General features: G+C 50.6%; 1 protein-coding gene across 6 annotated transcripts in view; it reads right to left on the bottom strand.

The window, feature by feature from the left end:
• The window catches only part of HECTD4 (HECT domain E3 ubiquitin protein ligase 4), a 183,527-nt gene that overhangs the window by 10,291 nt on the left and 145,296 nt on the right, over nucleotides 1–27,940 (bottom strand). For all 6 annotated transcript variants that reach the window (XM_028116433.2, XM_028116435.2, XM_028116436.2 and 3 more), the window contains 17 exons: nucleotides 27,666–27,803; nucleotides 25,805–25,941; nucleotides 22,980–23,140; nucleotides 20,112–20,293; nucleotides 18,760–18,965; nucleotides 18,113–18,243; nucleotides 17,408–17,613; nucleotides 15,588–15,767; nucleotides 11,451–12,757; nucleotides 10,230–10,437; nucleotides 7,501–7,724; nucleotides 7,258–7,409; nucleotides 5,404–5,510; nucleotides 4,777–4,900; nucleotides 2,562–2,752; nucleotides 1,407–1,553; nucleotides 586–705 (listed from right to left, as the gene is read on the bottom strand). In XM_028116433.2, the coding sequence (XP_027972234.2) occupies nucleotides 586–705; nucleotides 1,407–1,553; nucleotides 2,562–2,752; nucleotides 4,777–4,900; nucleotides 5,404–5,510; nucleotides 7,258–7,409; nucleotides 7,501–7,724; nucleotides 10,230–10,437; nucleotides 11,451–12,757; nucleotides 15,588–15,767; nucleotides 17,408–17,613; nucleotides 18,113–18,243; nucleotides 18,760–18,965; nucleotides 20,112–20,293; nucleotides 22,980–23,140; nucleotides 25,805–25,941; nucleotides 27,666–27,803 (3,921 nt within the window). The remainder of the gene's footprint in view (nucleotides 1–585; nucleotides 706–1,406; nucleotides 1,554–2,561; nucleotides 2,753–4,776; nucleotides 4,901–5,403; nucleotides 5,511–7,257; nucleotides 7,410–7,500; nucleotides 7,725–10,229; nucleotides 10,438–11,450; nucleotides 12,758–15,587; nucleotides 15,768–17,407; nucleotides 17,614–18,112; nucleotides 18,244–18,759; nucleotides 18,966–20,111; nucleotides 20,294–22,979; nucleotides 23,141–25,804; nucleotides 25,942–27,665; nucleotides 27,804–27,940) is intronic.

Here is a 27,940-nt window from a genome sequence, read left to right as displayed (position 1 = left end):
CTTGCCAGGCCTCTGCCTGCTTCTCGGCCCTCTCCCCACCCCTGGTTCAGCCACCCTGCCTTCTCTCTGCTCTTGGAACGTCTTCCATGCCACAGGCACGTGGCCTCCAGCCTCCCCTCTGTCCCCAGGGGAGGCACCCCCCCATCCACGCTCTTCTCTCGTTTCCTCCACGCGGGTGTGTGTTCACAGGCCGTGGCTGCCTCCCCAGGGGCCATTCCCCGCTTCAATGCCAGAACCCCAACTCTAGCAAGTCCATGGCCAACCAGAACGTCTCCCCTCCCCACCCTCCCCTGCAGTTAGGTGTGGCCCCCGCGACAGCTCTCCAGTGAGAGGGGGAGCAGCGAGGCTCCTGGAAGCGGAGAGCTCCTTCCGCCTCTCCCCTTCCTCTTGCTGCCCAGCATGCAGGCTCACTAGGGGACCCTGAAGGTGGAGGCCACCCGCTGGGACACTTGAGAGGAGGAGAGAAGCAGCCAGATGAACGTCTGTACTACCTTCTAGAGGCTTCCTGCATGTGCTTGAAATCAACTGCATCGTTTGTTTGATCATGGCTATTTTGCATTTTCTGCTCTGTGTAGCTAATCTTACCTCCCACGATTTCCAGTGGGTCCAAAGTGATCTCGGGAGCTGCGTGGTCAGCTGTCCTCTGCACGGTGGCGTTCAGCACCCGATTCATGACGGTCACCTTTGTGTCATAAAAGATCAGCCCTGAAGGGAGGAATGTGGGAAGAGAGGCTTAGACGGGGCTGCTTTCCTGCCTTCCCTGTCAGCCCTGAGGCCTGGTGGAGGACATGTTGCCCCCTCCGGGTCCACTCTCTCCTGGCATGCCCTCCAGGCCCCTGAATGGGGCGCACGCACACCATGGCCCCGACTTTCCGGGTGTGCAGTTTGTGAGTATCTGCCCCAATGGTAACACATGAACCCCGGCCTTTGTCATGCCCAGGAACCACCTCATTGGCAGAAATACATGAAGTATGAGGAGGTTTGCTGCAGCATTTTCTGAAATGGCAAAAAACAAAAACCCAGAAGGTGAAGGTGCAGAACAGAACATATGCTAGGATACCCATTTTTTATTTTTAAAAAAAGTCATGTGTGTCTATTTGTATGTGAACAGAAAAGTCTGGAAGGACAGGTACTCAGCTGTTAATGATGATCATCTCTGGAATGTAAGGGACAGTGAACCAGAGCCGCCTTTTTTTTTTTTTTTTAAACAATGGAGCCCAACGTGGGGCTCGAACTCATGACCCCGAGATTAAGAGTCACATGCTCTTCTGACCGAGCCAGCCAGGTGCCCCTGAAAACATTACTAAGTTTAATTTTTCAGGGCATAACTGAAGTAACCGCTCTTGGCTGGAAGTGCTGTTCGTCCAGGGACCTGAGCGCGTCCCATGCAAGGCGTGCGCGCTGACCTTTGGCCTCCTTCAGCAGGGCGGCGATGCTGTGCGCGTACATGGGTGTCTGGCGCAGCTCCACCAGAGGCAGGAAGAAGGTCTCCAGTGTGGTGTTCAGGGACTGGAGCAGGGCAAAGCGCAGGCGCAGGCTCTCGATGGGCACGTCTGCAGGGCATGAGGGGAGGTCAGGCCGGGACTCCTGGGTTGTGAACAAACTCAAGTGGCCCCTGTCACCGGGGGGGAGGGGGAAGCACCAGGAGCAGGGCATTTCAGGAAGGACCAGGAGGGCCCCCGTAGGGGATTTTATCCCTGGGGCCCACAGATGCTGTGCGTGCGTGGCCCCCGGGCTGCCTGAGCCTGTGCCAAGCAGAAGCAAAGGGTAAGGCCCCAGCTCTTAGGGGATCCAAGGGCCCCCTCAGCCTATCTCTAAGGGCCACATCAGGGCTGCGGTCTGGGCTATTTTTAACTTTCGGTTTTGAAATAATTAGAATTCTAGGAAGTTGCAAAAATAGTACACAGTCCCGTGTACCTTTCATCAGCTTCCCCCAAAGTGACATCTTATGTCAAGCCCAGAACATTGAGACGCTGCCACGCTGTCTCGTGTGTCCTCACATCTGTCTCCCCTCCAGCTGGAGAGACACACAGCAGGACGATCTCTGGCCCATGTTTACCTTCAAAGTACCCAGAAGAGCAAAGAGCAAAAGCCCAGGACACGTGGCCGAGCAAGGGTGGGCAGACTCCCAAGCCGCCCGTGGCACACACGTGCACAGGCACAGAAGCCAGCCTGGGGGTCATGTGCCAGCGTGCTGTGACAAGGGTCGCCTCCCAGGGATGGATTTACGCAGAACGTCGGCTCTCGCATGTGCACTTGCGTGTGCAGGCACATTCCCAGCTTTTAATAAAGACGCTCTGCTCTCTCATGATGAGGGATAACTCCTCTGATCCCCGCTCCCTCCCGACTCCCGCCTGGCATCTGGGGTGGCCTCCGGGCGGGACCTGGGTGTGCCGGTGGTGGCCGGGGCCTCCCAGCCGCTGCACGCACTCCTGCGCCTGCCGCCACCTGCAATCACAGCTCCGTGTCCCCCCCGCCCCACTCCCCGTACTATCTAGAGTATGCCCCCAGGCCGCACAGGGAGACCATCCCCCACGGCCAATCCCCCAGGGTCCACATACTCAAGAGACAGGCCACTCTGGGGTCGGCGGCATCTGCAGGGTCCAGATAGACCTCGTGGGGGTGGAGCCGCGCGGGCGTGATGGCGAGGTGGCGGCACAGCCGGTTGATGTACTGCACGAGCGCCACGTCCATCTCCAGGGTCCACTTCCTTGAGGCCTTGTGCGCGTGTCGGACGTCGATGCAGGCACACCTGGGGCCGGGCCAGAAGGGCAAGGTGGGCCAGGGGCCACGTCCCAGCTCCCAGAGGACGTCCGGAACAGAGCCTCGCCCCGCAGCTGGCGTCCTGGTGCCCAACCCAGGTGGAGAGGCGCCCCCAGGAGAAGCGAGCATACAGGCTGCAGGGCGGGAACGGCACCACCGACCTAGAGCCCCGCCGCTCGCAACCACGCGGGCCCCCCTCCTGCGGGTGGGCAGAGGGTGGCGGGCTAAGGACGGGGCTCTGGAGTCCCTGGGCCGAAAGGAAGGCCATCCGGCGTGGGCCACAGAGACGGCTGCTTCCTGAGGCCGGGTGGTCCCAGACAAAATGCAGCTAGCGGCAGCAGGCTGACGGCGCCTGGGAGGCGCACGGCCAAGGGCGCGAGGAGCACCAGCCGCCGGCCTCACTGAAGCCATGGCCCTCGGGCAGCAGGCAGGGCTGGCGCGCGGAGCTCTGGGCGCGGGCAGAGGGGTGGCGGGGGCATCGCTCTAAGCCGACGGGACACCGCTTGCCACCCGAGTGCCCGGCAAGGCGGGACCGCTGCAGCATCCGCTGCAGTGATCCCAAGTGAGGTGGAAACGAAAAAAAAAAGATGTCTCATGTGCATCCACTTCTAAGTACTGAAAAAACCTACACCCTGAAAATGTCGGGAGACCCATTTACTGAAGCTTTACAAAGTGATGACCCTGGGTACAGACCCACGGGCAACCTCCTGTGTGCCCGGCCTTGCCCAGGCCCATAAGCTGGGGGCGCCAGAAGGGCGGGCAGGCTGGCAGGGGGATGGGTGTCTCTAGCTCCGGAGCCCTGGGCACCTCCCTGGGCCACATGCCACACAGGGTGCCTCCTGCCAGGAGGGCCTATCTGGGGGCAGAGGCCGAGCCTCTCCACACAGGCCGTGTGGGTCCTACCGGAGGAGTGCTGAGAGATAGCTTCCTCCAAAAGGGGATCCCCTCTGCCGGAGGGTCCCCCCACAGCCCCCTCCAGGCTGGCTGATGTCACTGGCTGCTGTTAGGCCAGGTGGGGGAAGGAGGGAACGAGCCGTCAAGCTATAACAAACGTGTCACGTGGGAATTCATCTGCAGGCCAATCTGCAACCTTCCCACTTCCAATGCACTTTCTAGTCCAAAACAGGTGATTCTACTTTTCAAAAAGCCCCAAAGTCCTCTCTCTTACTGGCTTCTAAAATAAATCAGAACTGGTCCGGGGACGGACTCTGAGCCTTCTGTACAAAATGATGGTGCCAAGCAGCAAACCACTTCTGAACCCTGAACACGGATTTCAAAAGAGCGTGCTCCAGGCAGCCGTTCCTTCCCCAATGCCCGCCCATCTTGCTGCGTGTCTGGGGTGAGCGCCAGAGTGAAGGCAGGGAGGTTTCTTCCCATTTGTAAGCACCAGGCCGGCCTGGGACTCCTTTACAGCTAGATCTTGTTTGGCCCTGGGGACCTGGTGAGCTCCTGCCTGGCAGGGAAGGAGAGCAGGCAACGGAGACTTGGAGACAAAGCGGGACTCCAAGGAACAGAGTCTTTGGAATGAAAAATTGTCCCCGTTAGGGACTGAAGTGTGTCTGGCCTCCCACCCCCATTTCTGTGTTGAAGCCCTAAATCCCAATGTGTGACTGTTAGGAGACGGCCTAATTGAGTTAAAGGAGGTCCTCAGAGTGGGGCCCAGACCAGCAGACAGGTGTCCCCCTCAGAAGCGGGGCGGCAGCAGGGACACGCCCGCACACAGGCAGGGCCGCGTGAGCAGTGAGGAGGTGACCATCTGCAAGCCAACCAGAGGCCTCAGGAGAAACCAACCCTGTTGACACCTTGACTTCCAGAACTGCGAGAAGATGAATTTGTTTAGAACAGAGTTTGTTTCCAAATGGGTTCTAAAACCCACTTTGAAAATTATGAAAAATTAGAAACTCAGTAGGCATTTAGAATGGCAGACGGAATGGCTCCCAGGAAGGATTTTCTTGAGGATGCTTCTGGTGGCCAAAAACAATTTTTATACAAGGTTGGGGGACAACTTCTTACCTCTCAAAGTGAAGGTCATAACCACAGGATAAAATTGCCCTCCAGACACTACGGATGTCTTGCTTGGCTCGGTCAATAACAAACTTGTGAAATCCTTCCAAGGTTAGATACTTCTCCTCAGGGACTGATGAGGAAGCATGGAGACAGGAGTTTGGAAGACCCTCCTACAGCAGGGGCCTCACGACATGCCCTGGTGGCATTCCGGCAGGGCCCAATCCACCTGCACCCCACCTCCCGGCCCGCCAGGGTCTGTCACTGGCCACCTCCATCTGCTGCCCGAGACCAAGCATAACCCCTGACCTCCCGGGGTCAGCAAGCCACAGCCTTACTTCTCCAGCTCTGCTTGGGCCTTTATGAGGCTCAAGTTCTAATGCCCAGGTAAGTGCCTTCTGGAAGCGAATTTCTAAGCAGATTTCCAGATCTTTATTTTCCATCACCATCACCCACTCTTTGCCCTGGATGCATGGTGTTTTGGGAGCTGCTATTTTGACCTCTATAAATTCATGGTCAAAGATGGCATCGAGGCCCTGCCTGTTCCAAACCCCCAAGGGAGCCCAGTCACTCAGGCAAAAGCTCGGAAGCTGGTCCTGGGGGCCCACCAGTCTCAGGCCCAAATTGCTCATTCACCTTCTTGTTTTTTGGTGGGTGACTTCTCTGGGTCCTTCTCATCTGGCTTGCTCTTTTCTGGGGACTTGGGCTTCACAGTTGGCTTCTTCTCACTTAAGGCAGTCCTGCTGCAGACCAGAGCATTGCAATCAGAATTCCTACGTTCACACCTCATCCCGACAGAGGATGCGCAGAGCCTCACGCACGTACTAGGGTCAGACTTCCCCAACCATAACCACTCGTTCCCACGGGGAACAAGGTCAGCTCTGTTCTCACCAAGAAGTTCACTGAGCAAATCAGGAGGACAAACTGATGCTTTAACTGCGAAAAACCTCAAAGAGCGGCTTTTCATCCCTTCTACGTCCTTCAGAGCTGCACTATGAAGCAGTCACTAGCCAGATGTAGCTACTAAAGTTTAAATTAAAATAAAATTACAAATTCAGTTCTGTACTGAGTCACATTTCAGGGGCTCAGTAGCCACATGTGGCTGGTGGCGACTGCATCCGACAGCCAGACAGGGCAACAGCACTGATTTCCATCACAGGAAATTCTATTGCACTATTTACATATGATTAATTAATAGAAAGACACTTTATTTTTCTGATCCTTCAAACAATTCCTCTAAAGGTTCCTGCCAGGTCCAACACTTTTCTTTTTTTTTTTCTTTCAGGTAACACTTTTCTACCAAAGTTTCAATTTTGAGTTCCCAAGTCATTTGCCTATGTCTACAGAAAATTCCATTAAATACGTATACATATCCACACACGAAATATTATGGAGCTATTAAAAAAAAAAAAAAAGGTGGATCGCCTGAGTGGCTCAGTTGGTTAAGCATCTGACTACAGCTTGGGTCATGGTCTCGGGGTCCTGGAATCAAGCCCCGCGTCTGGCTCCATGCTCAGCAGGGAGTCTGCTTGTCCTTCTCCCTCTGCCTGCCTCACCCCTACTTGTGCTCTCTCTCTCTAATAAATAAATAAAATCTTAAAAAAAAAAGGAACGAGGAAGTTCTTTTTGTGCAGATATGGAATCACCTGCCAGATTAGCAGTAAATGGAAACAGCAAGGTACAGGCACTGTGTGAGGTATGGGGACACTTGGGCTCGGGCCCATCTGCTTGTGTATACACAGAATAGTTCTAGAAGGCTAGCGAAGTAACACTGACAGCCTCACCGAGCGGGGGCAGGGAGGCTTGAGGATGAAGGAGAAGAGGAGTGGCTTTTTGCTGCACATGCTTTTGAATTTTGTACTATTTTAACCATTTAAAATTTATTTCTTTTTTAGAGAGAGACAGTGAGTGAGCGAATTGGGGGGAGGGTGGGGCGGGACAGAATCTCAAGGCGTGGAGCCCGACTCAGGGCTTGATCTCACGACCCTGAGATCAAGACCTGAGTTGAGATCAAGAGTCGGATGCTTAACTGACTAAGCCACCCAGGCGCCCCTTAGCCATTTAAAATTTAAGAAAATAATACACATGCATCAATAGAAGGTTATGCACTTAACTGTTATAAGTGATGTGTGGGGTAATCACTTTTTTTGAATATGCATTTCATAGTTTTTCTATAATAATTAGCAATTATTTGTGTGGTTAAAGGAAGTCAGAATTTTTTTTTTTTAAACAATTCTGTACATTTTGGATGGTTTATGACTTTAGACCGGTCTGCTTTTGCCTGCCTGTCTGGTCCAGATCTTACTATACTTGTGGATAAAATGAAACGCTCTCTTTCAGTGGATGAAGCCAGGGACCCACATGACAGAGCGGCAAAGCAGAGCCAGGGGGTCTGCTCCCAGAGGCAGAGAGCGCCTCGCAGGAAGCCTCAAGAGGCGGCGGCCCCGGGTACCCTGCCCGACCCATGTGCTGAGCCCCTCGGAGGCCCACCTGACACTGTTGAGCACAGCCTTGTCCTTGGCAGGCGGCTTGGTGATGGGCCGCTTGGTGCTCACCACCTTCACAGGGTGCTGCTCCTTCCCGCCTTTGTTGTACTTGCTCTTGTCAAACTTGGGTTTTGGCACGCCGTATTTCCTCAGGATCTGCGGGGTACCAGAGGGAGAGAGGGGTCCTCAGGATCGCCCCGAAGCTCACCCGAGGCCCAGCACCAGCACGGCGGGGATGGGCAGCTACCTGGGTGAGCTGGTCCTCCAGCACCTTTTTTGGAGGCCGGACGTTGGTGAAGAAGAGGTGGAGGAGGTTGCCTGGCGTTTGGGAGTTGATCTGCTCTTTGCTAAGATAAATGTCCGATACTTTGATGGGCTTTGCTGGTGTCAGGCTCAGCATCTGCTCGGAATGGGCACAGCTCTTAAATATCTCCGTGAGCACCTCCCTGGCACCGGGCACCAGCTTCTCACCTGTTGCCAAGCCGGCAGAGGACAAAACAATTCTGCCGTGAACGGGCCTTGTCCGGATGTGCCTCACAGCTGCCTGGGTCTCATAAACAACTCATTTTGGCAGGTAGATAACAGACGTTTAGTGGGATGACGAGCTATGCAACCAAACCTGGTTTCCCCCTTCTGGGCGCACCCCCCCAGCCGCACACCCAGCCTTCTCTCTGCGGTTGGGCACGGTCCTGTGATGTGGGCCTTCTGCTCTCTTCACACTCACCCCCCCCCCCAACTGGCTGCAAGGAAATGACAAGCTTCTGGGATGGCGGACCCCAGCCCTCGCCCTGACTCGTCCATGCGCAAGAAACATGCTTCCACTGGGCCTGACCCCCTGTACTCTCAGGGCTACTGATCACGGCAGTTTAATCTACCTTAACACATTTGTGACGGGCAGGTCCAAATGAACAAAAGGATCCGGAGCCTGCAAGTACTGTTGGTACAAAGCCCAAGTTGTCAAGCAAGTTTCACATTATTACAGAGGATGGTTCAAAACTGGCACAATGAGCAGGTGGGAAAAGTTAGTTCTCTCAGATGTAACAAAATTGTCCCCGAGCACAAGAAAAACAATTTCTTTTTGTGCCCAAACAAGTGCTCCAGAACATGGGCCACAGCGGCCCATCAGGACCCCATTTGCATGCTTCTTGTGGCCAGGGGCCCAGGCGAGGGGTACTTGCTCATCATTCCCTTCTCCTTCCTGCCCTCCCCCCCAACCTCTCCCTCTGACACACCACAGCTGCCCCCAGGGCAGGCCTGCTGTGGGAACCAGAGCCCAGAGGCCTCACGGGCCTAAAGGGCCTCCAGGCTGGGGTGGGGGGGGTGGGGGGGGCAGGCGTGTAGAAGAGGTGGCCAAGCCCTAAGAGCTGACTCAGCAGAACCACAACTTAGTCTCTAGCAAAATGCATGTGCCACTAATGTTACCGAAAGACCGAGTACCTTATGTGGAAGGTTTGACTATAACAGGATCAGGAGCTCGGTCTAAATTCAGATTCAAAGTATGAAAAGGCTGCCAGACCATGAATTACGGCAGAAAAAGGCCTCCGATCTTACACCAGTCCCCCCCACGCGGGCCGCAGAGCGCTGAGGGGCCAAATGCACACTAATAAGGGGTTCGGGCCAAGACCAGGGTGAGGAGCACCAGGCGGCCCCCTCAGGGGCAAGATCCCCCAAAAACTCAGTGATCAAGATACATATTTCAATGTAGTGTTAAAAAAGAGAAATCAAAATTAATACAAAAAAAAAAAAAACCCACACACAATAAGCAAAACATCAACAGTACTGTGCCAAGCCACATTAAAGCCTGACACAAAAGAATCAGTAATACTGTGTTTATTTAAAATTTTACTATTTTATTCATTGTGAATATTTTGAATTTTGACTTCTATAAATATTCAATTAAAGTGGTATTTATCTAGGGACGCCTGGGTGGCTCAGTCAGTTAAGGGTCTGCCTTTGGCCCAGGTCCTGATCCCAGGGTCCTGGGTTCGAGTCCCATATCGGGCTCCCTGCTCAGTTGGGAGTCTGCTTCTCCCTCTCCCTCTGCCGCCCCACTGCTTGTGTTCTCTAATAAATTTTAAAAATGCTAAATACATAAATATATATATATGGACATGGATTAAAAATTTTGAGCAACACTAGTACAAAATAAAAATGACCACACAAAGTACTGCAATCATAAAAAAAGAAGAAAAACTGCTGTTTCTGGAGCGGAGCTTGGGGCAAGCTGCTGGCTTCAGGCGGGAGTCTGCTGCTTGATTCTGCTCAGCAGGGCCTCGGGGCTGGGACCTGGGTGAACGCTCCTCATTGTACAAAAGAAGTGGGGACACCAGACAAGGGCCGTCAGAATGACAAAGTGGGGCTTGGTGAAAAGGAGATGGAACGGTTTCTTCCCCAAGAATCAGTGTAAAGGTGGAGGCATTTACTGTCCACAGGCACGTGACCAAATGATTTCCAGCAATGTACTTGGTACGTTCCAGCTCCACGGGACAGTATAAATACACCTGAACTTGAACAAAGGGAAGTCTGGCTAGACAAAAAGCAAACTGGGACTTGAATACAAGCCCACTTTTTAAAAAAAAATTTTTTATTTAAATTCAATTTGGTTAACATACAGTGTAGTGTTAGTTTCAGGGGTAGAATTGAGCGATTCGTCAGTTGCATAGGAACAGCCCTTCCCAGTGGTCTCGGCAGGCTAGAGCACGGCCGGCCAGAGGCAGGGGCGCCCTCACAGCCCTCACAGCTCCGACAGCTTCCATGAGCCAAGCAAAGAACATTTGTCCCATCTCCCCAAGGGCCACCTGTATCATTTCCCAAATCTCTAACCCCCAAGAGGGCCCCCCAAAGTTCTTTTCTCAGGTAAGATGTTAAAAATAGGGCATATTGGATACAGAAAGAGCAGAAGACTTTTGCTCATTTCTGTAAATTTAAAACTACTCCCCCAAAAGTCTATTAGTTAAAAAAAAATCCATAACCCACCTTTAATCGACTTATCGTTGAAGTAATCTTCTAACCCTGGGCTCCCCTGAGTATCAAACAGACTCTGATTTACTACAGATACAGTGAGAATCTCTTCTGTTGACATCTCCATCAGTTCATCTTCACCATCCAAACTTGACAAACCAATCAAGTCGTTATTGTTAAATAAACTTGCTCGAATTTTCTCAATTTTGGCTCGGGATCTTATCTGTGTGAACAAAGACAAGGGTCAGGATTGGAGTAGAGGAATGACCTTGTTTTCCTTCCCGTCCTGCCCTGAAGTCCTCTCCTTGTCCTAAGTGTTGTGCGTGCTGCCTGACTCCCATGAGCTGGCCTCCCTGGGAACATCTCCACCACCAGCCAACAGCAGTAACTTAGAAGGGAACATCTCAGCCGGAAATGTCTGTTGCTAAACCCTGACCTGGTCTGTGGTTTTACCTCGATGCCCAGGGAGCTAAAGTCCACGCTCAGCTCCGAGAAAGCCCCCAGGAAGGCGGTGCATAGAGTAATGGAAGTGATTCTGGGGAAGAAACCAATTATCGGGTTCTGGAGCTCTCTTGTCAGAGCTCCCTGGGAGAGCGAAGCGATGCACACACGTTCCCCTCTAGTGCCTTTCTCTCCATATCCAATAATGGGAGGGCAGTTTTACTCTGAGCCTGACTCCCCTTACACAAAGGTGAAGACACAGGATGCAGGATTTCTAAACAAGGAGGCCCAAGAAGCAGAGGGGATCATGAAGTGGAAATGTGACCTGGAAACTCAGAATCACCTGGAACAGAATGGCAAGTCTATTCTCATAAGGATCAGTGAAGACCCCTCCTGCCGATGGCAACATCTAAAACAACCCAAGGCCACTCAAATGTATACCGGTGGACCTGAGCTGGAATGAACTTGATAAAGCCCATCCACCAGCAAAGGTCAGGCCCCTCGAACCCCTCTACCTCCTTCCCACGCTTAGCAACAAACTGCATTTACTTCACGACATCAGACTTGACATCACTCTTCAAGATGTGACCTCAGACACAGAAAATCAACATAATAAATCATCGCGGTTTCCAAGAGCTGCCTCACAGGGAGCTCCCTACATGCCCAACGTCACCTATCAGTTAAACCCCGGGAAATAATACTGGAAGGTTTGGAGAGGCTTCTCTTAGGCCCCCCCTTAGGGGGGATTCAAGCCGCTCATGATTTTAGTGATTGCCAAGGCGTGAGCACTGTTACCTCCACGACCGCAAAGCCTTTGATGGGGCGCGCTGCGAGGGGCTGGTTGTCCAGGGACGTGACAGTGTACATGGAGCCCACGTCTGACACGGAGGCCGTCTCAGCATTGTCCAGCGGCTCCCCCAGGCTCCCCAGGCTGCCCAGGCTGCCCGTGCTGCATAGGGAGATGTCTAGACTCTCCTGGCTGGATACCACGTGGGACTCCAATACCCCGGGAGGGACGGGCGGCTCGAGGCCTGAGGGCAGTGGATCCACAGAGAGGTCACTGGCTGTCTGTGAGATACCCTGGGAGCTGCAGATGGAGGCCTGACTGGTGGAAGCGGACGCGCTGATGCTCATGGCAGGGGTCAGGCTGCTAGATGTGCTGACCTCCAAGCTGTCTGCGCTGGGGAAGCCGAGGGTCTTCTCTGGCTCGGCTTTGCCGTCACCACCCTCGGCCTTGTCCTTCGGTTTCTTGGGGTCTTCGTCCTGCAGGGGGATGTAGATCTCATCTTTGAAGACCCCGCCATGGGCATTGCAGGCCTTGCGGATAGCCCCTCTGACGATGCCCTCATCCAGGTGGGTGGGGATTCCAGAGATCACCAGCAGGCGGCTGTGGGCGGTGGGGCCCACCAGGGCCTGGCAAGCATCAGCGATGGCGTCGCTAGTCACACCCAGCCCCTGCGGGTCCTTCCTGGTGAGGTGTCGGAGAATGATGAGCAGGGTGAGGGCTCGATGAAACCACAGCATGTCCTCCGGCTTGCTGCCCCCAATGCTGAGCATGGCGGGGTCTGACTCCACTGAGCGGGACGACTGGCGCTTCCCGGAGGAGGAGGCCTTTTCCCGCTTCATCTTGACCTTTTTCCTCTTCGACAGGAGGCTGGGGCTCTGAGGTGTCTGTCCCGGGGAAGACGAGGAGGAGGATGACGAGTCGCTGAGATTTGGGGCGGTCGTTGAGGTCACCCCACTGGCTGTGACACTCATGTTGGTGGGCAGGGTCACTTCGGCCACCGCCAGGCAGCCTTCCATGAGCGCATGAAAGTACGTAGAGAACCTGCCCTGGTCCGTGGCGGCCGCCGCCCCCGAGCCCCCGCACGTGCTGCCCGAGACCCAGCTCTGGGTCTCCTCGTCATACAGCTTATGGAGCTCCGACTGCAGAGCCATCAGCATGGCCAGACAGGGGTTCAGCTGGAGGGCAATGGAGGAAGACAGGCCGGCAGGGTGCTTCCTCTGCTCTAGGGAGTGCACAGTGCGCAGCAGCTCCGCCAGGAGATGGAAAACAAGCTCCTTCACGCAGGCCGCCATGTCTGTGGTCCACAGGAAGTTTCCTGAGGCAAATATAAAACAGCAAGAGCGGCGGTCACTCGTACTTGCTCTGTACCAGGGACTGTTCCTGGAGCTATGCTATTCATCCCCAGCCCACAGCTGAAAAAACAGAGGCTCAAAGAGCTCACGCCTGGCTGGTTGCCCCCAGAGCCTACGGCCTTTACCCCTGGGCCACATGATTGCATGGAGCCGGGTTCTATGGCTCACCCCAAAAAATCATTTTCTTTCTTTCTTATAAGGTTATCGAGTGGGTGACAAGTCACAAGAACAGTATTTCCCAAACCATGAGATGCTTACTATTGGGGGCACATAATCCAATTTTATCAGAAAGCCCAGAAATACACACTGACAAGGTATTCTTTTTTTTTTTTTTTTTTAAAGATTTTATTTATTTGACAGAGAGAGACACAGTGAGAGAGGGAACACAAGCAGGGGGAGTGGGAGAGGGAGAAGCAGGCTTCCCGCGGAGCAGGGAGCCCCATGCAGGGCTTGATCCCAGGACCCTGGGACCATGACCTGAGCTGAAGGCAGATGCTTAACGACTGAGCCACCCAGGCACCCCTTTTTCAGATTTTTATTTATTTGAGAGAGAGAGAGCGCTCACAGGCACAAGCAGGGGGAGAGGCAGAGGGAGAGGGAGAAGCAGACTCTGCTGAGCAGGGAGCCCGATATGGGGGGCTTGATCCCAGGACCCTGAGATCACGACCTGAACCAAAAGCAGATGCTTAACCAACTGAGCCACCCAGGTGCCCTAAAATCAAAGCTTAAAAAAAGGAAAAAGAGCTGATTGCCAAAAAACCCAATGAATAAATGCTGACAGGCATGACTCATAGACATGGTGGAAATCACATTAAGATGGCCTGAGGAGGACTGAAGTTCAGGAAGTAGGGTCTAGAACAAAATGGGTCACAGGTCTGTACCAAGATCCCCTTTGTGCCAGACACACATCTTAAATTCACACTAAGAGGCCTAATCTCCTAGGGGTGTCGTTGCTTCACGACTTTAACTGGAAATGAACTGCTCATGCCATGCGGGTGCTCAGGAAGCCATTCACAGAGAACAAGTGCCTACAGGGTCTGCAGCCCCGCCCTCCAATGCTCATGCGACCTCCCCTCCGCTGTCCTTCCTCTGCCATTTGCCATTTATGTAAGAGGACAGCCTTAGACAGAATTCTCCTCCACCCAGACTGCAAATGGCGGCCCGTGAGTGACGACTGCCCACGGAACTCTCCCTCCCACGGTGGTCCCCCACTCACCTTCCCTGATCCCTTGCCCAGTGTATTTTAAAGAATTTCATTTAGTTGCCAACATTTAAAACCTGGGAAATTCACATCAATATCTACATTACTAGCTTTTCTTTCTTCTTTTTTTTTTTTTAAAGATTTTATTTATTTATTTGACACAGAAAGAGAGACAGAGACGGAACACAAGCAGGGGGAGTGGGAGAGGGAGAAGCAGGCTTCCCGCGGAGCAGGGAGCCAGATATGGGGCTCGATCCCAGGACCCAGGGATCATGACCTGAGCCGAAGGCAGATGCTTAAAGACTGAGCCACCCAGGTGCCCACCCCCATTACTAGCTTTTCTTGAAATAAAAAGTAATAGCTGGCAGGACTGGGGCCACCTTCTCATGTATCAAGGAGGGACAGTGCTCAGGGACTGACAGAGCATGAGGTGGGCCTGGACCACTCTATTTCCCCCATTTACATCATCTGTCTGACCCCTGAGGGCATTTAAGCTTGCAACATTTTTTTCCCCTCCAACATCATAAAAAAATCTCAAAAATATAGGGAAGTTGGGCGCCTGGGTGGCTCAGTTGGTTGGGTGTCTGCCCTTGGCTCAGGTCATGATCCCAGGGTCCTGGGATCGAGTTCCGTGTCGGGCTCCCCGCTCAGCAGGGAGTCTGCTTTTCCCTCTCCCGCTGCCTGCCGCTCTGCCTACTTGTGCTCTGTCAAATAAATAAATAAAATCTTTTAAAACAAATATAGGGAAGTTGAACTACTTAGACAGTAAATACTTGTATGTTCACCACCTATATTCTCCCATTAACACTCTGCCATATTTGCTCTTATGTACCTATCTACCTCTCTATTCACCCAATAACTCAGCTTAGTATTTGATTATTTCAAAGTAGATGTATCATTAATGATGTTCAATATTTATTTAGAATGTGAGGTGAATTTACATATGGCAAAATGTACAACTCTTAAGTTTGCCTTTCTATGAGTTTTACCAAAATGCAACCCCTTTTTAACCTTTCAGGAACTATGAAGTCATAATGTCTGATTTTGCAACATTTTTACTTACTCCCACACTACCTTTTACCTCCAAAGTTATAAAAATGACATATATTTGTGTTTTAAAGTGTGATAAAATTAATCTTATTTCCATGGTTAGTTGCCACCTTCAAAATAAAGAGAACACCCTGTACGTCATGCTGTTAGAAGGCTAGGCTTTAGGGGCGTCTGGGTGGCTCAGTCAGGTAAGCATCTGACTTTTGGTTTTGGCTCGGTCGTTATCTCAGGGTTGGGAGATCGAGCCCTGCATCGGGCTCCGTGTGGAATTGGCTTGAGATTCTCTCTCCCACTCCCCCCTGCTCCTCCTGCCCATGCTCTCTCTCAAAATAAATAAATCTTAAACACAACATACTGCCGCCACCACCACCACCACCACCACCACCAAGAAGTCTAGGCTCCACACTACGATCAGCTCTGCAAGCCGTTTTCAAAGGACAGCAACCCAACAGGAGGCCACCAGCGGGTGAGCGCCTTCATCAGGCACTGAGCTAGCTCCCCTAGCTCTCGCGGGCCCAATCCTGAGGGAAGGTAAGCCTTACCCAGCAGCTCCACAACTTGTAGGAGGACAGATGTCGGGATGGCGTCGGGCTCATCCTCGGATCTCCCGTCACCATCCTCTGATCTCCAGGACAGCAGCTGCTCGGCGAAGGCCATAGCCAGAGGGAACTCCAGGGGCAGAGAGTGCAACACCAGCACGGCTCCGGGAGGGGGAGACACCCCTAGAAGAGCGGCAGAGGAGGAAGGCTCATAACTGGCAGCATGTGACCTAAATAAGCCTCAGAAGAGGACCCACCAGGTGTGTGTGGAAGAACAGGGCTGGAAAGCCCACCTGCTCATCTGCTGGAGGCAAAAGGAAACGTAACTCCTCCCGCACTCCAGATCGAGTCAGCTGCAGATGCAGGAGGGGCCTGAGGACATCCTCCAAAGAGTCCGTTTGTCAGTGTGACAAGGGGACAAAGGGCAGCAATGAGAATGGGGAAGGATAAATATTCCCCAGCTGGTTAGATACCAACCAGCCTGATGAGCCAGCATGGAAATACTAAGTCAGACCTTAAAAGATGCTTCACTGGAATATCCCCAGCTTGGGAAAGAAATAATTAGCCATTTGGTGTGGCTGCAATCCCATGAGACCATTAAGCTTGTATTGGTTACAGAGTAGACCAGCAAGGGGCACCGCAGACTAGCACTACCAGGACCTTGGGCTTTGATTTTCTCTTATTGCCTTGTGTCACTGCCAGCCCTGAATCTGGCCAGAGATGCTGCAGCAAGAGGAAAAAGGCCCCAAGGCCTGACCCCCCTTCCTAGCCTGCACCGTACCCCAAGGCCTGCTGCAGGCCCTGACCAGACATAAGTCAGGCCAGCAGGGACCTGTGGGTCTTTGGATAAGTCAGGAGGCACCACGATGATTGGCCTGCCTTTGGGGGTGAATGTTTATATGGTGATAACTGAGGAATGAAAAGATAGAGATCTTCTGCTTATTTAATTATAAAGTTTAAAGAACAGTTAGTACAGGCAAAGCACTGTGAAAACAATCGGCCCTAACGAAGAGAGGCCGTCCAGTCGTTTGGACCGGCCCTAACGAAGAGAGGTCGTCTAGTTGTTTAGAAGTCTCCTTTCGTTTCATTCCCTGAAGTTGCAAGGTCTCTAGGACGGGGTGCGGGAAGCCAAAGCCCAACTTTTGCCTGGAAGGTCAAATACATTTCAGAATTGTCTCTAGCAAACACAGGTCCGTCCTTTCTTGTCAGACGTGACAGGAAGTGCAGTGGAAGTCTGTGACCAGGTTTTCCTCGCTTCTGTGCGTTTTCTTGGAAAGAGTCACCCGGCCCCGGTGTGCGGAGCGTACAAGCAGGGGGCAGCTTCAGGATCTGCAGATCTCTCCCCTAAACCTAAACCCATGCAGGCTTAGCAAAGAATGCCAAGGAGACGAGACTCACGGGCCCTCCCAGCCCGGCCGCCGGGCTATTTACCACAGAGATGGGGGACAGATGCTCACTGTGGCCTGCGCCCCAGGGAGCCACTCGCACCCGAGAGAATTCGGTTCTGATGAGCGCTGGAGGAAGGCAGTGGGTATTATTGCCGCTAAAGGACCACTCTGTTCAGTTCACTCTAAAGAGCGCACACTTGCAAAAGGAAAGGAAAGGAAATCCCCACTGACGTCTGGGCAGCATCTGCCAGGTCTGCCCCAGGCAGGAAAAGCACTCATTTCATCTCCTGCCCCAAAAATATACTGTCCCAAGCACTTCTGTTCTTTACTGACAACACACAGCAAGGTACAAAATCCTTTCTATCTTCAAAAAGAAGGAAAGCCAAAAACGACTTCACACTGTTCTTCTTACCAAGCGCTAATTCAGAGACATACCCAGTTTGATGTGGACCTTGTCTGTGGAGAGGATCACCGAGGGGTACTGGTTGGCTGTAGGTGGTGGCGTGAGGCCAGTGTTGGCCGGAGATGCATCCCGGGGGTAACAGACGGCCTCGATCAGGTTTAGCTGGCCATTTCGCTTGACTTTGTGGCCAAGCCCATACACAAGCACCCGTGCCCACGGCGCCTTGTACAGGGAGGAGCTGTGGAGGAGGGAGGGAGGGTCAGCAGAGTCTAGCTGCTCATGCCAGGGAGGAGATGGAGAGTAAGAAGTGGGCTTTTGTAAGTCATTCCCACCACATCTTAGAAGGTCATCCTTTATTAGGACGAATTTCCCAAACACGGAAATATGGGAGGAACTATAGACTATTTTCAAATACTACCGGTATGTGTTAAAGACTAAATTTGAGTTTTTCTTCTGTCAGTTTCACTAGTCTCCAGTTTTCTTTTTCTTTTTTTTTTTTTTTAAGATTTTATTTATTTGACAGAGAGAGACATAGCGAGACAGGGAACACAAGCAGGGGGAGTGGGAGAGGGAGAAACAGGCCTCCCGCTGAGCAGGGAGCCCGATGTGGGGCTCGATCCCAGGACCCTGAGACCATGACCTGAGCCGAAGGCAGACGCTTAATGACTGAGCCACCTAGGCGCCCTTCCAGTTTTCTTTTCTCTCCCGTTAGCTCTCCTAGAGAACAGGCAACTTACTCTTTGCGGAATCCAGACTGACTTTCTTTGCAAGACACGACGACAAAAGCCGCCCCAGGGAAATTGACATCCATGTTGACTTTGGACTCTGAAATCGGGAACTCCTCAGAGGGGAACTGCTCAGGTGCTGTCTGCAAAGAGAGATTTTTTTTTTTTTTTTTTTAGATTTTTATTTATTTATTGAGAGAGAGAATGGTAGAGAGAGAGCATGAGATGGAGGAAGGTCAGAGGGAGAAGCAGACTCCCCGCTGAGCAGGGAGCCTGACGCGGGACTCGATCCTGGGACCCTAGGATCATGACCTGAGCCGAAGGCAGTCGCTTAACCAACTGAGCCACCCAGGCACCCTGCAAAGAGAGATTTAACAAGGGAAGCCACAGGCCACACACAGGAGAGCATTTCATCTCCCAACTACCAGGCAAAGGACAGAGCCAACACATACATGGCCACAGGCTCCAGGGACAAGAAAGCCCTCCAGGAGGAAGGCCACTATGGATGGGACAAGGTGGGAAAGCCATGAGGTAAAGGAGACTGGTTCAGCGGGGCTTAGGGGGGTTGGGGAAGAGAGTGTCATTTTCAGCAAGCCAGTAAGACTTCTAATTAAAAGTCATAACCCTGGTTCAGGGACATTAGAGCTTCAGCCGTCTACCTGCAGGAAGGAGCAGATCTGTTTCGTCAGCTCCAGCAGGCTCTCCTCGCCCTGGTGCAGGGTCCGGGTGATGGCCACGTTGAGCCACTCTCGCACTGTCTGGGAGCTGCCCTGGTAGAAGAGGTCAGTGGCCGAGCAGTTCTGGGAGTGGACGCAATGCTGCAGAGACTGCGCCAGGAGGATGGAGCTGGAGCTGATGGTGCCATCTGCGGCCAGGAAAGAAAATCTAAGTTCACCAGAACGGCAGACGCCAACGGCGGGCAGAGCCTGGGTAACAGCGAGCAGCCTGCCCGGGGGGAGCTTGGACACAGCGTCTCAGGTATTACCGATCAGATCCTGCAGGCTGGCAGGCTGGGAGAGGGGGGGTTCACATCAGTGGTCTGAATTTTTCCTTTCTTTAAAGCAACAAAAGTGTTTCCTAAAATAAAACCTAAAGTGGTGGGCCAAGTCTACTTTAAACAGAAATGGAGCTGCTTGGATGCAGGGGTTCCCGCAGCCTGACCTACTCGTGTGCCCTGGCCCCTCCCGAGCTGCCCCAAGGAACCGCTAGGGAGTGTGGAAAGCCAGTGTTAGGTCATTATGGCAAAGTTTCTTCACAAACACTTTAAAGCTTTCCAGATGTTTTGGAGCCTCTAAGTTCTTGGGGGTGGGCCAGGGGACCCCGCACACTGACTGGGACCCCATAGCTGGGAGATGCCTGCTAGGCCCTGAGTGCCGTCTACCCTCTCACCTCTTGCTCCCATTTTAGTTGCTGGGAGGCCAAGGGGAGCAGGCGGAGGCTGAGGTGCTGGGGCTGGGGACAGAGAGGGGCTCCTCGGTCTTGGGCTGGGCTAAGCAGGTTCATCGCTTAGCATTCGCCAGGGGAGCAAACACACAGCATCGGGCCTCACCAACGGCCCCAATGTTAGCAGGTGCACACAACCTGGCCCACTTAAACAGCTGCACCGGAAATCAATGAACCAGTGAGGTCTGCTGTGGAGGAGCTTGGCAAAAGGAGCATTTTCCTTTCTGAACAATGCCTGCGAGAATGTCTGTAGCAACAGTACAGTGACAGGATTTCCTAAGTGATGCTTAATTTTCTTCGATCCACAATTCGGTCGGGAAGCTCAGTGAGTGCTTAATAGGTCAAGGACTAAATAGGTCATGTAGTATACTTCCATTTTTCAAAGTGAGCAAGCACTGCCCAGATCATCGCGACTGTTCAGGGCCGTTTATCTACACTAGCCTGAAGGCCTGTGCCACCCGGACAGCGAGTCCGTCACCCCCAGTCTCCTCCCTGGGGGCTGGGCTCACTCTCAGGGCCGTCTCACCCTGAGCTGATGTCGCCAGGGACGGCCAGAAGCCAGGCTCACCTGGGAGGGGGGGAGCCAGGAGCTGATTGGACAGCAGCTGCAGGTGCTCCAGGGTGATGTCCCGGATGGCGGGGATGTGGAAGAGGCGGGTGAACAAGTGCGGCAGCTTCGGGGCGAAGATGTTGAGCAGGGCCACGCGACAGTACAGCCTGGCCAGTGCCGCCTCACACCGCAGCAGCTCTCTGCGGGGGAAAGCGGGAGGCGTGCTCAGCGCCGGGGCTCGGGCCAGGCCACAGGCCTCTCTTCCGGCCTCGGGTTCCGCACGCCAGGCTAGCCACTTGGGTCTTAAATAAAAAGTCAGGTTTAAGTATGTTTGGATTTTCTCTACTCAAAAATCACTGTGGAAAAAGAAGTGAAAATCGAGGTCCGCACAAAACTTCTACATGGATGTTCACAAGAGCATTACTCAGAGTGGCCCCAAACTGGAAACAAGGCAAACGTCCATCCAGCGAGGATGGTAAATCCAGTCAGTAGAACGCTATTCAGCGGTAAGGGATGAAGCGCCGACACCTGCTACGTGGATCAACCTTGGAGACATCGTGCCAAGAAAAAAAGGCCAGACACAAAGGGCCCCACAGTGCGTGATTCCATTCACACAGACTGTCCAGAACCAAGCAAATCCATAGAAACGGAAGAAAGTTGAGCGAGAGGAGAGAATGGGTACGGCTTTCTCCTTCGGGTGATGAAAAGGTTTTAAAAGCGATTGTGGTGAGGCTTGTACACCTCCGTAAATATACTGACCACCACCGACTTGTATGCGTTAAACGGGTGAGCTACGCCGTACGTGAACTACAGCTCACTAAAGCTCTTATAAGAAATTCACTGCAAACCCTTTGTGTGTGAAGAGTTTCTGAAGTAACTGGCATTCGCCTTGAATAACAGCTCATTAGTGTCTAAGCAGGTCTCATTTAGAATTGCATCTCCTGGCAAATAATCTAATACTAAGCACTGGGGAGGCTCCCTGTATTTCTTTAGCTAATCACCATTATTAAAAATTCTCCTGGTATTAAGCATTTAACTAAAAAGGCAAGTTAGAAGCAGCCCTGTTGTCTCTAAAAAGTCTAGGTTTCAAACCCACCTGGAGTCATCAGGGCTCATTCTGTATCGCCTACTGATCTGAATTGAATTTAATGCTGGTCTATCATAACTCACATTTAGGCATAACGGTAATTAAAGAAGCCACGTAAGACCTGATGAATTTGTACAAATATGAAGATAAACGCAGCTAAGATGCTGCATTTAGGTGGTTTCTTTCTCATCTCCACCAGTCTGTAATATTCTCACGCTGGACTTTAAAACAAACCACCTTTACTTACCTGTTTCCTCCCTCCACGGAAGTCCATTTGCTGACTGCACGGGCACAGCTCAGAATGGCCGGGGCAGCAACACAGAGGAGGTCTGAATACAAGCCCTTTCTGACTCCCCACAGCTTCCTCCTCAGATTTCAGGGGCTGCAGCTGGAGTGAGATTATTTTGGGCCTGCCCAGCAGTCCCTGCTCTGTCCCTGCAGACTTAGTGCCTCTGAAGCTACTGCTGAGCCATCTACCGCTCTAAGTCCTCTCCCAAAGCCACGTGAGCGTGTTAGGCAGAGCATACCTCTGAGGAAAATCTGTGCTGGGACGAGAAATCCAGTCACTTTATTGATCAAACAAACCCATGTGGCATAATTTCTTAGCTCTCCTGATACTGAAATCACCGCCGTAATTCTGAGAATAAATGTCCTACATCTACAGCCTGATTGTAACCTTACAAAGCACTTTCTGGCCTTCTCGCTCGGTTGCTAGCAAAAGGGCATTAAGTCACATCCATCAGAAACATTTGCTAAAAATACAACTGACTTATGAAATAAAGCTTTAAAAGCTTTTAAGACTATCATATTGATATTCAAGCATATATGTATCTTTTCAACAGATATTTTGAGTTTGCAACATGAGCCAGGGTCCTGATTAGAAATGGGGGGCTCTAGCAAAGAATTAAAGTCTCTGCTTTTAGAAACCTTACAGTCTAGGAGGAGGAGACACAACACAATTAATAAATTAAACCAAACTCACAGGCAAGAACATCAGGTCCTGGAAAGGAAGTAAGATGCAGTGCTATGACAACATGTGGCTTCGTGCTTACTTTAGATGGTGAGGCAAAGCCTCTTTGGAAAGGTGACATGAGATTCAAATGACAAGAATGAAACAGCCATGCAAAGTTCTGAGCAAAGTGCTCCAGGCCGGGGGAAGAGCATGTGCAGAGACACCTTGGAGGACACGAGCATCAGGCCTGAGAGATGCGGAAAAGCCGGCTCTGCTGACAGAGAGTTCATGGAGAAGAGGAGACTTTGGGGCTCAGGAAGGGGTTTCGTGAGGTAGGTTACTAGTTTGAATTCTACTCCAAGGGAAATGGAAAGCCATGACAACTGAATTAGAGGAGAAAGACAATCCACCAAAGGTAGAACAAGCTTCCTTAGAGACCTCCGCCCAGTGCTAGGCACAAAACACGCATTCAGGAACGAACACCTTGTTAGCTTAATGGAGAAATGAGCTGGCTGCCCACACTGGGCCTGGACATCTCTTCTGGACTGGCTTACTTCTCTCTTCTGGACGTGCTTTACTCTTTACAACTTTCCACACTCTTCCAGATCTCCAGCCATCCCTCAATCCCCCTTCTCCCCTGCAGCTCACAGCAGAGTGCCTGTGGCACAGGCTGGGTGACACCAGATCCCACGACATTTCTTCCCAACTCCTGCAATTTTGCTGTTACTTTACTAGCTTCCTTCTAACTCTTAGCTTTGAAGGAAAAGCTTGTCAATGACAAATGGTACATGTGATAAAGATATAAGTGAATTTCTGTGATCCACTAGAAAGAAGGGCTCAATCTTACCTGTGAATTTGAAGGTTGGTATTGTCGAGCGTGACCAGCCCATTGGTGGCCGTCCTCCGGTAGCCTGCTGGGGGCCTTTCCAGCATATCAATCGGATACCAGTATCGGACCAGCACGCCTTCACTTCGGAGGTACGTTTCTACCTGCACTAATTCATTCACCTACAACAGTTAAAGGAAAGGTCTATTTGACTTTTTGGGCACTGACTTTTCCCCCTCAAGTTTTAAAATACATATGTATGTATATGTACATGTTCTATGGTAATAAATGTTAGTTTCATGTCACTGAGTCTCTAAAAGGTCAAAGACAACTGGTTAGTATCGACAGTGTGTTTAGTTTTTTCATACCACTTTTCAAATCTTAACTGGTATGTAATCATGAATCAGAAATTTAAAGACAGGGGCACCTGGGTGGCTCAGTCAGTTAAGCATCCGACTCTAGTTTTGGCTCAGGTCCTGATCTCAGGGTTGTGGGACTGAGCCATGTGTTGGGCTCTGCGATGGGCGTGAAGCCTGCTTAGGATTCTCTTTCCCTCTGGCCCTCCCCGCAACTCTAATTAAAAAAAAAAAAAAAAAAATTGAACAGTGCTATATTTCAGCAATAATTCAGTGCATTTTGTTTAATGTTCATTGTTTTTATGTTGATAATTTTGTAAAAGCATGGGGCGCCTGGGTGGCTTGGTCAGTTTGGGCATACAACTCTTGGTTTTGGCTTGGGTCGTGATCTCAGGGTCAAGGGATTGAGCTCCACGTCGGGCTCTGTGCTTAGTGGGGAGACTCTCTCTCTCTCTCTCTCTCCCCCTTTGCTCCCACCCCACCCCCCGCTCATGCTCTCTCAAATAAATAAATCTTTAAAAAAAATAATTTTGGAAAAGCAGGAAATCTAATAGCTCCATTTTATTGCAGGAAAACAAAAAGTAAACTCATGCATATACGCTTTGGATTCAAATACAAACGTAATTTTTGTTTAGGGATTATTACTAAAACATAAAAGAATCAAACAATTATTATTTTTAAAGATTTTATTTATTTATTTGCCAGAGAGAGAGCACAAGCAGGGGGAGAACAGCAGGCAGAGGGAGAAGCAGGCTCTCCGCTGAGCAAGGAGCCTGATGTGGGGCTCGATCCCAGGACCCTGGGACCATGACCTGAGCCAAAGGCAGCCGCTTAATCGATTGAGCCCCCCAGGCGTCCCAATAATAACAGAATTATTTTAACAAAATTTCTGTTTTTCTAATTTATACTTGCACACATTTCCACTGCTGAAAAACACTGTTCTATACTTTCTGATAACCAAGTGAGAAGTTTGTATCAGAAGGCAACGGGAGATTAATAGTATTACTAATCGAATTTTCTACTTGGACGTTCACCTTAGTAAACCATCAGTCAATAGCCTCTCTTAAAAATTTAATGCTTCAGGGAGTACCTGGGTGGCTCAGTTGGTTGAATGTCCAACTCTTAGTTTCAGCTCAGGTCATGATCTCAGGGTCATTAGATCGAGCTCCGCATCAGGCTCCGTGCTCAGCAAGTAGTTTCCTTGAGATTCTCTCCCTCCTCCCTCTGCCTCTCCCCACTGCTCATATGTGTGCACTCCCTTTCTCAAATATTTAAAAAATTTAATGATTCATAATTAAGTATGGGTGAAATGGAGTCAGTAAAAATGTAAAGCTTTCCGTTTCAAAGCGTTAATGGTACCTAACATTACCGGTTTCTGTATCCGTATCCAGGTAGATTCTAGCTTATCTACATGGCCATAGATCCTTTCTCATCAGAGACTCTTAGGCATGAACTAGATATTAGTTCATCAGTTTTTCTTGCACAGGAAACTCCTCAAACGCCAGTACATGCATGCGACCAAAGAAAGCTTTGGCTTTGCCCGCATGCATGTTCTGTTCCTTCTTCCCCACCCATACCCCCCACCCCTGCTGAGAACCCCGTGGGTTTAATACACTCGTGTTACATACTGGAAAACAGGCTGAGAGAACCAGCAAGATGATGTGATCAAAATCATAAAACTATTTCTTCGACTTGTGTCTGTGTCTGTAACAGTCATGACAAAGACAGATCATCCATTTACCAAGGACCACAGGAGAATGTTCCCGGGACTTGGGTAGGAAGAATATAGGGATGGTCTGAACATGGCTGACAAAATGCTGGCAGAGGCATCATGGTCTGAAGGGCTGACAGCCCTGAGGATTGAGAGCTTATCATCATCTATCATCAGCCCTGATCTGAGCCCACGAAAAAACCTCAGGCAAGCCATTTGCTGTGAGCACTTAGCTCACTTTCTCCATTCCTAGTTTGAAGAGTAATCCATCTGCATGATTGCACATTTTTTTAAAAAGATTTATTTATTTTTTTAACTTGAGAGAGAGCAAGCATGAGTGGTAGCGGGAGGTGGAGAGGGGAAGAGACAGAGGGAGAAGCAGACTTCACACTGAGCAAGGAGCCCGACATGGGGCTTGATCCCATGACCCTGAGATCATGACCTGAGCCGAAAGCAGACACTTAACCAACTGAGTCACCCAGGCACCCTTGGATGATCACTTTTTTTTTTTTTTTAAAGATTTTATTTATTTATTTGAGAGAGAGAGAGAATGAGAGAGAAAGCACATGAGATGGGGGGAGGGTCAGAGGGAGAAGCAGACTCCCCGCCGAGCAGGGAGCCCGACGCGGGACTCGATCCAGGGACCCCAGGATCATGACCTGAGCCGAAGGCAGTCGCCTAACCAACTGAGCCACCCAGGCGCCCTGGATGATCACTTTTTAAGACACATGGAGTCTGGGCATGAAAGTCCCCGTGTATATAAAAGGCTGTTTACTCACTGAATCAACATCTAAGACAACTCCATGAAGCCCAAAGGTTTTCAGCATTCCCCGGATGGCGAATTTTGGCAGGGCAGTTCCCACAGTACTGCTGGCCACATTGTTGCTGTCTGGAGAGCGGGTTACTACTGTGAGACCTGAGAAGGGCAAAGGGAGAAGGTTTTTCAGAAGCAAGTACCATTATCCTCTTGGGATCCTATATTTTTAGGGCCTAAAATAGCTCTACAGCATCTAACAATACCTCAGTATAGTTGTAACCAAAAAGGTACAAAGCAAAGTCTTGAAGATCATACAAAATGTTCTAAGAACTCTCATAATAAAAAAACAAATAAGCCAACTAAAAAATTAACAAAGGATTTGAATAAACATTTCTCCAAAGAAAAATGAAGCTACACCTGAAAAGACATTCCCTGTCATCAGTCATTAGGTAGACAAGCCCAAGCCACAATGAGACCCCGCTTCACACCCACTAGGATGGCGATAATCTAACCAACAGACAGTAATAAGTGTTGGCAGGGATGTGGAGAAATGGGAAGCGTTATACGTTTCTGGTGGGAATGTAAAATGCTGCAATCACTTTGGAAAATCATCTGGCCAGTCCTCAAAAAGTTCAACTTATCATAGGACCCAGCAATCCCACGTCTACATATCTACCCAAGAGAAAGGACGACACACACCTATACAAGAAACCTGAACACAAACCGTCACAGCAGCATTACTCACAATAGCCAAAAGTGAGAAACAACCCAAGTGTCCGTTATTTGATGAATGGATGAAAAATGGGGTATTATCCACACAATGGAATATTATTTTGCCATAAAAAGGAACAAAGTACTAACACATGCTACAAATGGATGGAACTTGAAAGAGTGTGTCATATGAAAGAGGCCAGACTCAAAGTCCCCAGGTTGTAGGATTCCATTTACAGGAAATGTCCAGAAGAGGAAGTCTATAGGGACAAAAAGGTGAATTAATGGGGCTCAAGGGAAGGAGAAATGGGGAATGGTGGGGGTACAGGAGTTCTTTTTGGACAATGAAAATGTTCTGGAATTAGAGGAAATGGTTTGGTGGTTGTACAACTTTGTGAATCTACTAAATACTGAATTGTATCCTTTAAAAGGGTGGATTTTATGGTATGCAAATTATATCTAAAAAAGGAAAAAGAGTAAGAATATATTTTTTTAAGATTTTATTTATTTATTTGACAGAGAGAGGGAGAGCACAAGCAGGGGGAGCAGCAGGCAGAGGGAGAGGGAGAAGCAGGCTCCCCAGCCCGATGCGGGGCTCGATCCAGGCACCCTGGGATCATGACCTGAGCCGAAGGCAGATGCTTAATGACTGAGCCACCCAGGCACCCCAAAAATATATGTATTTCTGCCTCTGTCCCTGATGTTCTCGTATTTTTGTGAAGGTCTGATAATGAGTGGTTTCCATTTTTCTTTTTTGTGCTTTTCTGTATTTTCATTTCCTTAAAAAAAATGCAATAGATTTTTAATCAAAAAAATAAACACATTCTATTAAAATTTTAAAAAGCAGAGTGCAACCATACATTCATGGTTCTAGCTCAGCAGCCCTGACCTAAGCTGGGAGGCCTCTCTGGAACCCTCCACCCATGGCCCACTTCTCCCTCTGCACAAGTGCCCAGTCTCACTGCATGTGCCAGTGAGCTCAGGAAGCCACTGGAGGCCAGACGAGCAGGAAGCTTTAGGGCATCACAGAAGAGAGGCTGCGAGAGGTCCTGTCACTCTGCGAAAGGAGTCACCTCAGGAAAGCTCACAGTTCCTCTGCTCACACTCAAGTGAACACCCAACCTCTCATTCCACAGCAAGCTTCACAGATGAAGTAAGAGGGAAAACAGAACCTTTTCGAACTTTATCGATTGTGAACTTGTTCGCTTCGTCTTTAATGTCTTCAATGGTGGGAAGATACAGGTCTCTTGGGATGCCGCCGTTCTCCTCATAGAGGAATTCAACCGTCTGTCGGGCAATGTCCACCATGCCTAAAAAAATATAACTGCACTGGTAACTCTCCGAAGAGTACACAGTCTTCGGATCTGACTCACACGGAGAATGAAGGTAAGAGAATCTTTCAAACACTGCCCATGGGAGTATACAGCCTTTTGGGGAAGGTAATTAT

Source organism: Eumetopias jubatus, unplaced genomic scaffold (assembly GCF_037043125.1).
Source record: "Eumetopias jubatus isolate StellerSeaLion01/CBP00866 unplaced genomic scaffold, mEumJub1_p1.0 scaffold_16, whole genome shotgun sequence".
In the NCBI taxonomy this organism is placed as follows: Eukaryota; Metazoa; Chordata; class Mammalia; order Carnivora; family Otariidae; genus Eumetopias; species Eumetopias jubatus.
The sequence above is the reverse complement of the archived record's forward strand: the minus strand, read 5'-3'. Positions and strand labels throughout refer to the sequence as shown.